At 41.1% G+C, this 15217-nt stretch overlaps 1 protein-coding gene across 1 annotated transcript in view; it reads left to right on the forward strand.

Annotated features, from left to right (window-relative positions):
• The first annotated feature begins 4308 nt into the window (after window positions 1-4308).
• Window positions 4309-15217, forward strand: part of dgkzb (diacylglycerol kinase, zeta b) — a 97822-nt gene continuing 86913 nt past the window's right edge. The window contains exon 1 of the mRNA XM_021319049.2: window positions 4309-5148. Within this exon, the coding sequence (XP_021174724.2) occupies window positions 4952-5148 (197 nt within the window). The 5' untranslated portion in view covers window positions 4309-4951. The remainder of the gene's footprint in view (window positions 5149-15217) is intronic.

Raw genomic sequence — 15217 nt, forward strand, 5'->3', positions numbered from 1 at the left:
TGCCTGTCCGACCCAAACTCAACACCAATGCCAGCCTACCTGTCTTGGATTCCCTGGTTTTGACCCTCTGCCCACCTGACCCTGAGAACTTGGATCAACCCTACCAGTTGGATTGGATCACCTGGATCTGACCATTGCCTGCCAGACCCAGAGAAACTGCCCCAATAAATTCAAGTTTATTCTGTACCAACTGCTTAGTGTCCAAGTGTGTCAGTATCAAATAAATCATATGTAAGATATCAGCGTTGTTTAGAACCATTAACTCTAATATTTGTGAAAGATAAAACAAAAATCAAAGGTAATCTCAAAATTAGTCATACCCCTGGCAGATTTATTATTTCAATAAGCTTGTTTCTGATAGGAAATGGGACAGAATGGGTCAAATAGTAATTCTAAAAACAGTATTAGTACAAAATACATTGTAATTTACATTTACAAAGTGGCAGGCTTAAAAAGATTTAACAGCATTAACAACATGTTTATATTACATGAAGTTAAGGTGAGCTCTGACTCTTTAGTTTAAAGGTCAGTACAGGTAGCCCTTCGTATGACACAGTACCAATGAAGTAGCTCTCAGTTTGACATAGGTTGGTGACCCTTGCTGTAAAAATTCAAGTCTTTGAGGTTTATCAAGTCCAACAAGCCCAAATGGCTTTACACTGCAGTCAGTCACCCACTCACACCCTGACGGTGAGCTATGTTTGTAGCCACAGCTGCCCTGGGGCAGACTGACAGAGGTGAGGCTGCCATACATGCCATACATACCTCTGACCACCACCACCAGCAGGCAATGCAGATTAAGTGTCTTGCCTAAGGACACAAGAACTGAGAAGGTCAGAAGGGATTGAACCAACAACCCACCAGTTACAGGACAAACTTGTTAACTCCTCTGCCACTGTCGCCCCTTTAGGTCAGACTCAAGCCAGAACTTTGGCTGGGCCTCCAAAAGGTTCATATTACCTCCAGTCTGGAGAAACGTGGGTAAAGGATTACTGTAAACCTAAGGGGTGTGAATATTTTTGGTCCTATCTGTAAATACATTTGTACATATGTATGTTATAAATGCAGTCTCTCTTAGGCGTGCATCAGTATCGGTGATCCTGTCACTTCCATGGCCACAGGTGTATAGAATCCAACACCGGCGCACGCAGACTGCGTCCTACTGACGTTTGTGAAAGAATGGGTCGATCTCAGGAGATCAGTCAACTCCAGTGTGGCGCTGTGATAGGATGCAACCTGTGCAATTAGTCCAATCATTAGATTTCATCACTACTTGATACTGCACACTCAAATGTTTAGTGGTATTTACAGCAAAGTGGAAGCGATTGGGAATGACAGCAATTTAGCAACAACCTGGTGCGTAGTGTTAAGAGATCATTATGCTCCAGATCGCTTTGTGTGGGCTTTAGATACGAGATGTGCTGCGGGACTCTAGAGAAGTAGAAAGCTGCCCTATGGTGTGATAAATCATACCCCTTTGAATATTATATAATAAGAAAAAAGGTTGGGAGTGGTGGTCTAGTGGTTAGAGCATTGTGCTTGTGTCCCAGAGGTTCTGGATTTAACTCCCACAGACTGCAACTCTGGGTCCCTGAACAAGACCCGTAACCCCCAGATTGCTACAGGCACCACACAGTGCCAGCCCACTGCTCCCCAAGGGGCTGGGTTAAGATGCAGAAGTGAATTTCTTCATTGTGAGATCAATAAAGTTCAGTTATTATTATTGTTTGGCAATCCTATAGAAGAGTCTGGGTTGACATAGGAGAAAACCAGCACTCACCTGTCTGCATCTTGGTGTGGAAGATCTTGACTAGCCTGCACAGAGTTATGACCTCAACCTGATAGATCATCTTTGGCATGGAGGTGATCAGCCCGTGGTTCTGCTGAGGTGTTCAGGAAGTCCAGGTTGCTTTGATAGTGGCCTTCAGGCCATCTGCATCATTGGTTCTGGTGTCTCTGATCTTCCTCCGGACAGTACTTCATAGAATCTCTGTGGGGTTCGGGTCAAGAACAGTAACAACGTGGTCATTGGACCAGCTTTTGGTACCTTTGGCAGTGTGGGCCTGTACCACATCCTGCTAGAAAATGAAACCAGTATCTCCATAAGGCATGTCTGCAGAATGAAGCATGAAGTAGCCATAAAATAGCCATATAGATGGCTCTGTTGACTGTGGATTTCAGAAAACCCAGTGGACCAACACCAGCAGATGACACAGTACCCAATATTATCACTGATTGTGGAAATGTTGCTGTGGACTTCAAACAGATTGGATTCTGGGCCTCCAACCTTCCTCCAGACTCTTTTCTCCGTAACCAGGTAAGACATCTCTGAAGTTAGCCCTGACTCAGGGCAAAGCTGACATGAGGAATGCCACAGTTGTAGCTAACATGTAGGTTTCATCTGTGTGTGATCACTCTTAATGCAATGATTCCAGCCTCACTCAGTGTGAAGCTCCTCCAAATTCTTGAATGGATTTTCTATACATATGCTTTGACAACATGTTTAATCTTTTTGAGACATATATATTACTTATGGGTTTTATGCCCCTGAATATTGTGATACCATGTTATGATCAGCTTCAGAAGCAGCAACACCTAAAAGTGGTTGGTTTCGGGTGCTTACAAATTCACTTCTATACAGAAAACCCCCATCAATAGCTTTAGCTGTTACTTTATATGTCCTGTATTAAATAATACTACGTTTTTCAGTGATGGTATGAAGGTATTGGTTGTTTGAACCTGTAATACTTTATCGGTTGGTTTTGCTGTTCTTTTTTATATCTCTGTTTGCAGGTGTAGAAGCAGACTCCAAGGAGGATGTTACCTTGATCTCTCCTTTTCTTCTCCTCTATTTTTTTCATCTTTTCTCCCTTTTAGCATGTTGTCTCATCTTTTTCTCTTCTTTGTTTTTCTTCTACCTTCCTGTTTTTGTGTCCATTGAAAATCATGGCTCTAGACAGGGGCCAACAGGGCCAGTGGCCCTGTGAATGTGGTTGGGGCCCCTGTATTAAATCTGAATCATGTTCTTATGATATGTGCTGGCACAGAAACCATAACATGGCTGGTCCCTTGGGCCCATTTAATTTTTTACCTTTATTTTTATTTTAACAATTTTTAAAAGAACGTGTTTCATTTTTAGCTTCAGTATTAAGACAGGATCACAATTTTCAGGGCTATGCCCTGCAGTTCCAGAGCCACAAGTGGATCTTTGGCTCTGTGGCCCACTTAATATATTACACAATTACATTTTGCCCTGTTTTTCCTGGTTTAAATATTTTGTTATTTGCCCCCATAAAAAAAAAAAACACACACACACACACACACTGGTCCCACCCTGCCCGCCCTGGTAAATTTGGTCTAAAACCGCCACTGTTGAACATGAAATAGTCCCAGAATAAAATCCAATAAATCTTCTTGCATGTTCTAGCGGAGCACTATGCCGACAGTAAGGCTCCACTTGTGAACGCAAAATCTGTTGGGCTCTTTTTGGCATTAAGACAGCAGTTCTTAATGGCACATAGCCAGACAGAACATGTTAAAAAAACTAAGCAGCACTGACTGAGAAGTTTTTCTTTTTGCTTTAGAAGAAAGATCCAACAGGAAAACCCAGATTTAGCTGCAGTTTTGTCAGGAGGTTCTCTACAGCAGATAAAGTTTGAGGATTTGGAAAGTTTATTTATTTATTTTTGCATTTGAGAAAATTACGCGTTTATTTCCTGGGGTTAGAACAGCGGAAAGTGAAAGAAGCCCCACGGACGGCCGTGCAGAGCGTGGTTCATCTGTCTCAGCACACATGTGGGAGATCTTTTTTTAAGTTAAACGTCCTCCTGCCCGCTGCACCTCCGTTTTAATTGGCTGTCAAAAATAACCCGCCTCATCTCATGGCGCGGTTCCTCCTTAGAGCGGGAACCCGGGGGATGAGGCCGCCACGTGCGTGTGGTGAAGAAGCGTGCGTGGGTCTCAGCGCGGCCGTGCGACCTCTGCTTCACTGCCGTGTGGGATGTTTTACCATCTTTATGTAAAACGTATGTGGGAGGGCAGCCGAGCGGAGCAGAGCTGCAGAGATGATCTAAGAGAGGACCACATGATCGGTGTCAGTGTTCCTCACCTCAAACTCCTCATGTGGTGAAGAGGAGCCGCTCTCATCTTTGCAAACATGATTAGTTTTAGTGCAACTCGCCTGAAAATTCACTTTTTTAATGAAATTAAACGTAAATCTACTGGAGAGGGGGTAAAAAAAATAATGAGTTCACTTCCTCCACATTCTTTCTTTTTTGGGTCTCCTCGACAGCTGCAGTGTGTCTGAAGCGCCAGCTGGTGGCAGCAGAGCGCACCTTTCTGCGCGCAGCCAATCAGAGGCCGAGGAGCCCGGGTGTGGGCGGGGCTGAGGCAAAGGAGAGGGAGAGCCACAGAGCTGAGATAAAAAGTCAAGAGAAGAGAGAAGCGGAGCAGCAGAGACGCAATACTCGCGGAGAGGAGGCCAAACTGTGACAAAGGAGCAGCAACAGGTCGAGGGAGGAGAAGGAAGAGGATTCCCGTAGCCTCCTCTCCACTCTTGAGCCCCCCCCCCTCCTCTCTCATTTGGCTGGAAACTTCCTGGATATGCAGCTGTGTTCAGAGAGCATGCAGAGGAGACAGGCTTCCTCAGGCTGGGAGGGTTAGGACCAGGAAGGAAGTGAGGAAGTGAGCGTAGAGACCAACAACCCCCACCCCCCCTCCTCCTCCACCTCCTCCCCACAAAAGAGTTGAGTTTCAGCTTCCTGGTGTGAAGTGAAGCTTTAGAGCAGAGCTGCCGCTGAGAGGACGCGCGGAAGACCTGAAGCTGCACTTCCTGTTGCCTTGAGCTGTCAGAGGAAAGTTGTGCAGCTGTCAGCATGGCTGTGAGCAGCCCGGAGCGCCTGAGCGCAGCGCTGACCCCGGAGCAGCCCAGCCTGTGAGCGCAGAGGTGGCCATGGAGCAGCCGGAGGAGCAGCAGGAGCAGCAGCAGGAGCAGGATCAGGAGGAGAGGAACACCCAGGAAGGAGGAGAGGAGCCCGTCACCTCCGCATCGTCCTCCTCAGCCTCCAACACCGAGCTGCCCTCTGAGGCCCCGGCCCCCAGCTGCCAACACAACAGCAGGACCTTCGGCTTCAGGATCTTCTGCAGGAGGTGAGTTCCTCCTCCTCCTCCTTCTTCTTCTCCTCCTCAGCTGCTCACAACGCTTCTTCAGCTCCTCATGAACACTGCTAGGTTCCTCTGAGGAGGAGCATCGCTACAAACACACACACAGGTTGGACTAAAAGCTCACAAAGGTTGGCAGAAATGAAAGCATCTGAGCAACAACCAGACATTTCTTTATTTTTTTCACCCCTGAAAGTATAAAAGCTACCAAACGAGAAATTCAAAGGGCATTTAAGCAATGAATACAAGAAGATTAACTGTAAAACCCAAAAGCTTTCAGTTCCTCTGAAAAGCAGCGATACAACAAATATAAAGGATGCAACTCACAGGATGACCAAACATATGATCATCTGTGTGGCTCAGTAATACCTTTTTTAAATTTAAATACCAAGTCCCCTTTTAACATATTTAAAAAGTGGCATTAAAATCTAAAAAGGTTATTGGAGACTAAACTGCAAAATGGATTTTCAATTCGACTTCAGTCCTGCACTGCAAAAATGAAACTAAAAATAAGTAAAAATGTCTTGAAAGTAGTGTATTTTTCCTTGATTTGAGCAGGTAGATAAGACTATTTGCCAACAGAATGAGATTTTTGCATTTAAAACGGGAACAATTCATTTCTAAAATAACATAATTAGACACCCTGCACTTGAAATAAGACGATAGAGATGAATTGTTCCTATTTTAAGTGCAAAAATCTTATTCCATTGGCAAATAGTCTTATTTACCTGCTCTAATCAAGGAAAAATACAATGTTTTCAAGAAAATTTCACTTACTTTTAGTTCTGTTTTTGCAGTGTGAAGGTAATATTTGAACAAAAAAGACGCATCCATAACAAACATATTTCTTCTAATTCATGCAACTGCTCTGCAAGCTGCATTGAAAAACAATCTGTGTGAAATGAATCTACGCTAAACTCAAATAAGACATTTGAAGAGAAATTACTTTTTAAAAAAATAGATAAATCCTGTAGAGGGATAACAGATTTTAATCTGAAATATGCACCACAAAAACCAACAGATACAGATCCCCAGGGTGGAAAACAGACAATAAATGTACATTACAATTAAAAAAAAGTCTTTTAAAGTATTTTATTCTCAACACGACATGTTGACAGTTAACAGTCAAAATTATGTAAAAAGAAAAAAAAAACGCAGGAAGAATGCAAGAAAATTGACAAAACGTAGAAATAATACCATTAAAAAAGGTTTAATCTTAGTTGACTGAACAAGAAAAAGGTTTTCATACAGACTAATTAACCAGAAATAAAACCTGAAGGATTGAACACGAGAATATTAGGTGAAAATAAATGAATAATTCAAGTGTTCATAAAAAAAGATGACTGGTCTGTGTTTAATATTTTATTAAAATGTGTAAAACCAAAATTATTCTTAAAATAATAAAACCCAAACCAGTGATAAATTGTGATTCCAGTAAAGGACCAACTGGGTTAAATATGTGATTAATCCCTAACGGGTGTGTAAAGTTTTTCTCTTTTTTTTTTTTTTTTACCTTCCTGAGGACGATGCCGGGTTATCAGTAACCTGCAGGTCCTGTTTCCATGTTTTCTTTGATAATGCATCCAGCTGTGAAGCTGCGGCGCTTTGAAGAGGTCCAACGTGTGTGCCGCTGCGGCCTAATGCTCCTGACGCTTTAATGACGCCTGAACTCTGACTGAAATCTGTCTCGAAGAGGAGCAAGAGTTCAGCCACAACCAGAAAAGTGTTTGGTGACGTTTCTCTCCCCGTCACTAAAGCCTCCAGCCGTGACACGCAATCAGAACGACGTCACCACGCTGATGTCATCTGCCGCCTCTGAGGGTGTAGTACTTAATATTCACCCAAAAAACAACAGTTTTTATCCTGTTTTTTGTTAATGTTGGCAGGTTTGTCCAACCAGATCTTTGTAGGCACCTCTTGTTGGAAGTTTTGAGCTGTTTTAAAAACGGCAAGTCTTTAATAATAATAATAATAATAATAATAATAATAATAATAATAATAATAATAATAATAATAATAATAATAATAATAATTAATAAAATCCAAACAAATTGGGATGAGCGCGTAGCAGCAGTGGACAGTTGCTTGCATTGTGCCGTTGACTTTGCAGCAATCCCTCATACCGAGCACACATGCGGCGACAGTGGGGTGGAAAACTCCCCTTTAACAGGGAGGAGAACCTCCAGCAGAACCAGAACCAGGCTCAGTGTGAACGCTCATCTGCCTCCACCCACTGGGGCTTAGAGAAGACAGAGCAGAGACACAGAAAGCTCAGAAGCTCACATTGACCCAGGAGTACTTTCTATGTGAGAGAAGTAAAAGGGTACTCCATTAGTGGCTTCATCTAGGATAGAAACAGATAAGTTCTGGGCTGGTTTTAAATTAGCATTTATAACACCTAGAAACAGTCGGCAGCCCAGGTTTATTTTACCATGGTTATAAATAAAAAAAATCACGTAGCTGTTGTTGTATCCTGGATTTTGGTTCAGTGTTTTCCTGCTCTGGATACATATTGAAACCTGATTAGCAAAATAATTTCTCATTACGTGTCTGAAATTTTAAAGGATGGTTACCTTTTTTCATATTTTTTTTTTTTTTTAAAAGTCCAGTAAACTTAGTTTCTACATTGGGGTGTAAGGGTTGGTTGAACGGTTTGGCTAGTTGCCACATCCAGCAACAATATCCCTTTGGCGGCAACCTTTTCTGCCGTGAACGCTCGTTATTTATTCATGAGCGGAGCAGCAACCCTGTGTCTGCCCGAGAGGCAGAGAGGTCGCGCCGAAAGACTCGGCAGTAATTCACTATTTTAGGTAATAAAGCACCATTACCACCTGAACTGATGCCTCTCTGTGCGTTTTCTAGACCAGAGCGTCTGCAACCTGCGGCTCCGGAGCCACAGGTTGCTCTTTGGACCTTCCAATATGGCCCTTAAAAACTTTGGCTAAAAATGATACAGAACCAAATAATCATTTTTTAAATATAAATATAACAAAACCAGAATTTGACAGTTAATCGTTTCTTTTAATGGAATAATTGAATTTAATTTCCACAACAGAATAATACTAAGTATCAGTAAGAAATTAGTGTTATGTTGGTTGGAAACTATGTACTTTATTTCTTTACATCACTTTCCGTGAATAACAATATTCCTTTGGAAAAAATCTGTTCTTCTTTCTACAATAGATTTTCTTTTTCTTTCTTTTTAAGTCTAATAATATAAATAAACTAATGTTTTTAAATGGCAATGAATTTCTTAAAGCAGATATTTATCAATAATCATAAACTGCCTTTTATTTTAAAGGTCCTGCAACATTAGCAGCTCTAAACGTGCTGTAATTTGGCAGATCCCGGGTATAAATTAATACTCCCAGCTTGTGTCACAGTCTGTCAGCTTTAGCAGCTCCTGCATGCACGCTCCGTGGCAGACAGAGGTTACATTTAAATGGAAAAATAAATAAACTTTTCTGTATTCCAGGTAGTGTTTGCTGGTGTCAGCTGTCAGCTCCTTGGTTCTCCTCTGAGCTCCAGCTTTATCTCCTCGGTTATTATCGCTGAAAAACTTGAGATGACTTCCAGCTCTGGAAACATTTGCACAAAAGTACAAAGCCGATGCTCTCCTTGTATTCCTTCATGATTTGCCCTAAAATCTCTAATAAGGTGATGCTGAGCAGCAAAGGATCACTTTGCAGCTGCAGATGTTAAACTGGCAGCAAATTATACGGATACTTTAATATTTGATACATTTATATATGTTTTTTTTGTATTACAATGTGTTTTTCCATTGGGCTGACAGAATCAATGAGGGGTATTCAGTTCTTTTTATACAAGATAAAGGTGGGAATATCATCTCCACGTTTCATTGGCTGTTGGAGATCAGGTGTGATTGTTCTTATTGGTACCTGCAGCAGTGGCCATGTTGTTTTTATTCACTTGCTCAGTGAAAACCCACCGATTCTTGTTTTCTGTGACATCTGACCAGCTGATTCAGGTCCTTTTTTATTATGTAGGTTTTATTATTTCATATCCAAACTGATCTGAATAAGCTTTATTTTGATTAAACTGTTAAATATGCTGCAGGTTTTGTCTGATTGAGGTGGAAAACAAAGGGATTTAAAGATTCACCTTAGTTCTGCTTGGAAAATATCTGTCCCAACCTTTTTTTTTACAGAACTGAACAAATATCTTAATATAGCATGTCGTTAATTGATGCATTTGCTGAGTAAAATAGGTGTGTCTTCAGTTTTGATGCCTTTGAACAGGGGAAAGGTCAGTATTTACCCTTTTAGACGCCATTCAGAGCCAGCGCAGTGAAACCAGGCTGATTGAATTTAAGGACTATTGGAAATGGGCTCGTATGGATTTCTAATTATATGATAGTGTGGAGTAAAAACGTCACTGTTGCAGGTTATTAAATAAATAACGTAAACTAGAAAAGGATATTGTCTAATTGGTTTAAACCGAAAAGGTAACTATATTACTGGTTGTTCTTTTGATAAGCAAATCTAGGTAAAATTGTTCACTTTGTGGTTTTATTGTGTTTAATGTGCAGAATAATGTTGATGTTGTTGTGCTCCTTTATATAATAACACTGTGTAACATATTAGCTGGTGGATTAGTTGGGCTATCTGCTCCGATAAAACAGATAGCCCAACTGTTTTATCGGAGCAGATAGCCCAACTAATCCACCAGTTGGGTGGGGGGGGGGGCTGCTGCCTCAATATATACTCGTTAATAACTGTAGTGGCTAAGCCGACGCTTAAAGCCACCGGAGTGTCTTTAAACCGGAATCTTATGGTTGACTGGAATTTGCCGGGGTGAGATGGTAAACAGGAAATTTCCAGACGCTGTTCTTGCAGTTAAAAGACAATTTATTCTCACTTTTGGTTGCTTATAAAACGAAAGATGATACAAACGGCCAGTTGTGTGGTGACGGCGTTTCCCGGCCAAACGGTCAAAACCGATTTGCCTATTCCGGTGAAACACACACCCATAAACGCATCATTTCCTGTCTTATATAGACTTTACACATATTGGCTTCTACAATAACCATACTTTTTTTTATTTTTTAACCTGCATAACAGCTTAAAACCTGTAGTTGAGTCATGTGAAGGACGTTAAGCGGGGGAAAGACTGCATTTGGTTTGATTTGATGAGCTAATGAGAACCTTCATTATCAGAGATGACGCCTCCGCTCTCTATTCTCGTTTTACTAGACAAAATCTTTTTTTAACCGGTTAAGTTTTTATTAACCAAATTGTTTCCTGTCAAATCGTTTTACTTTAAAAATGTTTTCCAGCCGCTCTTCGTGCTGTCAACATTAGATCGTTTAGATTTTTATCAGGAAACTCTTCATCATCCTCTCACACCTCTCGCCCCTCGTTATAATTTATCGCTGATTCAGACGCTCCGAAACAAAGTGGATGAATTTTGATTTACTGGAAACGTGTGAGGTGGAGGTTCATGAGCAAGACGCGAAAGGCCTGAAATCCAGCAGAGGAAAGAAAGAATCAGTCATAATCTGATTCGTTTTCATCTCTGAATATTTTCTGTGTGAAAGATTGTTTTTCTTTTTTTCCAATGAGACGATGATAGTTGAGCTTTACTAATTTCTAAAATGAATCAGTGTGAATGGGTTTTAATTCAGGCTGTTAACAAGTCATCTTTACTTACTTTTCTGCTGTTTCAGCCTCAGATTGATGGTAAACTGGAGCTGCAGCGACTCGTTTGATACCAAACTGTTTCTGCAGCTCAGTTATGTTTTTTTATTTTGTTTTTGTGACTCTGCAGACTAAACCAAAACTAAAATCGGCATCGGCTCGTGTTGTTTCTGCGTGAGAGCGGCTGCCGCTGCCTGCAGCAGATTTATAGACCCTCTGATGGATTGGTGAACAGAGAAGATGATCGAGAGATTAGTTGGTGACAATCATCCGTTCAAAGCTGCGAACACCTCTGCACAGGAAGAGATGTGTCAGCGAGCTGCTGAAAGAAAAAAAAAACAAAAAAAACGATCCTGCTGTGGGTTTCATCTTCATCCAGATGTTTGCAGCTGGAGCTTAGCGCTTAAAAAGGAGTCAGTTTCAGTGAAAACGGTTATGGTTATGATCTAATCTGGGTATTTTTTCCTCTGCCTTACTTATTGGACTTTAGAAACTTTAAAAAAAAAACGTAGGTTGCAGGTCAGACCTGATACGGAAACTTAGTGTTCGAAAAAGAAACATCTCAGTTTCATGATCGTTTTGAATCACTTATTTTAAGGTTAGGTTTTTATTTTTATATATTTTTTTAAGATAACATTTTAGGTTCAGAACCGAAAGGTATCAGACATGCAGCGTATTTCTGAGTTTTCACCTCTTTTTTTTTTTTGGTATTCTATGTATTTTGTTAAAAACTGGTGGATAAAATAAAAACGATCCAGACTGACGACGTCCAACCGAGGAACACGGAACCCATTAAACCTGCATCCATGAAAACTCACAGAGCCGACCAGGAGGAGGTGACCCAGGTGAAGGTAGGCAGCTACAGAGAGGGGAGAACCTGTCCACAGAACCTCTGTAAGCCCCTCACTGAAGAAAACTTGACCAAACAGAAGAGTGGCCCGGAAAAGACCAGCTTAAAACTTTAACAAAATGCCGGGATCAGCCGTAGAGGATGAGGAGCTCTGTTATCTGGGCGGAGCTCAAAGTAGAGCCGCTGCTTCTCCGCATCGAAAGGAGCCATCTAAGGTGGTTCGGACATCGGATCAGCCCCTGGGCGCCTTCCTTTGGAGGTTTTCTAGGCACGCCCCACTGGAAAAAGACCCCAGGGCAGAGCCAGAACCCGCTGGAGGGACTTTTTATCTGACTGGCCCGGGGACATCTTGCTATTCCCCAGAATAAGCCGGAGGATGTCGCTGGGGGGAGGGATGTCTGGACATGTCTGATAAGCAGAAGCCAGTGGATCGCTGGATGGATGTGACAAACCGGATCAAACGTACCACGTCTAGTCTTGCCAACAATTACGCTGAGACACAATGGTGGATGTTTTGTGTAGGGCTGGGCGATATGGATTAAAAAATAAATCTCCAATTTTATCATACCAAATCCGATTAATCGATTTTTTTTTTTTTTTTTCCTCCTTTTTGTTTCATAAAAATAAATTAAAGAAATTATTTTTAAACCTTGCTTTTTATGTCAAGTATTTCGTCAGGGAGTTGACCTGAATTCAAAGTGCAACTAAAATCAAGCTGTGAAACATGCTTGTAAAACAAGATGGCAGCCGTGCCATTATAAACAATGAAAATATAACAAAACATTTGCTGCTAGTGGTATTACACATTCAGCTAAGAACAGGCTGCACTGCATTTGTGAACATCAAACTAAGTTAAAAAAAAAAAGTAAATAAGTAAATGAAGTACCTCGTATTATGGTAAAAAAAGTTTCCACTTAACAATATTTTGACAATACATTTGCCTAAACATATATTCAGCATCACATGCTGTTCTCTTCATGGAAACCAATGAGTGTATTGGCAAAATAAAATCCAGATTTTCCAGAAATGAAATCTTAAAGAATTGTAAATTCGAATTAATCGATTAAATCGGTTTATCGCCCAGCCCTAGATTTGTGATGTTTTGCACAGTGAAGCACGGCAGTGGCAGCATCAACCTGTGGGGGACGAAGTTCAAATCAAAATTTAGTTATATAGCCAGCAGGTGTCCAAAGTGCTTAACAAAATGAGTAAAATCATAAACATACAATAGAAAGAGAGAACATAGAAAACAATAAAATCAAAAAGGTTACAGAGAAACAAAATAATTAAATTGTCACACCACTGCTACGTATTAAAAGCCAGCCTGAACAGATATGTCTTGAGTTTGGACCTAAAAAGAGCGATATCTGTGACGGTGTGAATATCCGGGGGTAACTTGTTCCAGAGTCTCAGGGCAGCATCTGCAAAAGCCTGATTACCGTTTATACCTTGACCACGGGGCTTCGAAAACCAACTGATTTGAAAACGGCAATGACCGGTTTTGCTCTTGCAAAGTTAAAATTCCAGACAAATACTTTGGCCCGAGACCATTTAAAGCTTTAAAAACAAACTATAACATCTTAGAATCTATTCTAAATCGCACCGGGAGCCAATGCAGGGTGTAGAGAACACCCTTGCGATTTGTGAAATCTGATTTTTTTGCGTGTCCGTTCACATTTCCAAATATATGCGACTTGTATGTGATCTCCTGTGTGAACTGAATGCGTTCAACCTAACTGTCCTGCATGCGCACTCGAGGACGCGATGACGTCACACGTAGCAAGCGTCCTCAGTGTTTGCGGAAGTAAACATGGATTATAATGCTGACGCGCATTTTGCGGTCATTAATTTATTTTCTAACCGGAGCTTTTTCTCCATTGACTGCTCTCCTCATTTTAGTCCGCTATGGGTGTCGTCTTTCTTGCTGCTTCTGCATAGCAGGACGCAGAATAGTGACGATTGTCGAGTATCAATGACGTACAGGTCGGATAAATGCGACCCGGCCGTACAGACACAGGTCGGATTCAGGGCCACATATCCAAGTGGCCTGGGTCGCATTTAAAAAAAAAAAAAAAAAAACGATCTGTGTTGTTCAGACTGTCATAAAAAGATCAGATCCAGGTCGCATATGGGCAAAAAAATCGGAATTGGGTCACTTCATGCTGCAGTGTGAACGTAGCCTAAAAGTGAAGACAAACCACGAGAACAAAAATGAGAGAAACCTCGAGAGATTCTATTTAAATGACAGGCAAAACAAAGAGATAAGATGCAATGTCTTTTTTTTTTTTTTTTTTTTATATATCCGGCAACTCTTTCCGTTGAGGAAGTGACTTCATAAACGGTTTAAATGTATATTTAATTTAGGACTTTTCTTTGTTTGCTTCTTTGATTGTTTTTTTATTCCCTCGCACTTTGGATCTGAAGTCATTGTTTGACCACTTGTTCTAACATTGACCCGAGATCATGACTCAGTGGAAGTATTTTTAGCCATCATGACTGGTTTCTTTTTTTCTGTATTACTGGCAGAGAAGCCCATAAATATAACACAAAGGTTAAAAAGGGTCAAAATGTTAATTTTCTTTTATCTCTGAACGTCTAAACAAGGCATTAGAGGAGTAGACCGTTGGTAGGGGAGTTAGGGTCAGTTTATTTTTCTTTACCTTTTAACAGGGAGACAAGCTAAACAATCCTGTATATACTGAACAGGTGAAGGTTTTACTCTGTTTAAATATTAACATCGGTGCCGTTGATGTTAAATTAACACCAGGTCTTCACAAAAGCAATCCACACATACAAAGAACTCAAGGAAAATTGGCCCACGACTGAAGTTACAGGTATGAAACGGAACGGCGAGGAATACGTATTGAACATGCTCCAGTGGAGCGTTGAAGCTGTTATCCCAAAAGAGGAAATAACATAATTTCACTTTAAAGCCACTAGGGCCAGGTGCTTCTTGTAAATGAGTAAAAACAAAAATCAAGAGTTCTCTGCGAATCAAGGAGCATACAAAGAGCTTCAGAAATACCAGTTTGAGTTATTCCCATGAAAACGAGAAGTAGCGCAATCAGCCACAAGGGCTTTTGGCCGCTCTCGCTGAGCAAGAGTCCACTGGTGAAGAAAAAAGGATGTTGAAGCTTTTTTTTTTAAAGTTTGCTGCAGAAGATTTTTCAGTAGAGGGTAAAATACTGGGAGGTTATAACCTGGTAAGATGAGGCCAAAGCTGAGCTCCTGGGATGTCGCAGCACACGACATGTTTGGAGGAAGAACGTTTCTCCACGTCAAACCAAACACACCAACGTTTTCAGGTGGGAACATCATGGTGTGGGTTTACTTACAGCTTATGGTCCTGGCACATTTTATATAACTGAAGGAAGAATGAACAAAAATAATAAATATACCCTGCAAACTTGTATCCAGCTACAAATCTGTGGAAAGAACAGGGTGCAAAGAACAGACCACGAGAACCTTCAAGGATTGGAGACTGTGTGGAAGGATGGGTCCAAATCACACCTGAGATACGCATACGGATAATTTCTCCTCATCTTTAACG

The sequence above is a fragment of the Fundulus heteroclitus genome, chromosome 2 (genome assembly GCF_011125445.2).
Source record: "Fundulus heteroclitus isolate FHET01 chromosome 2, MU-UCD_Fhet_4.1, whole genome shotgun sequence".
Lineage (NCBI taxonomy): Eukaryota > Metazoa > Chordata > Actinopteri > Cyprinodontiformes > Fundulidae > Fundulus > Fundulus heteroclitus.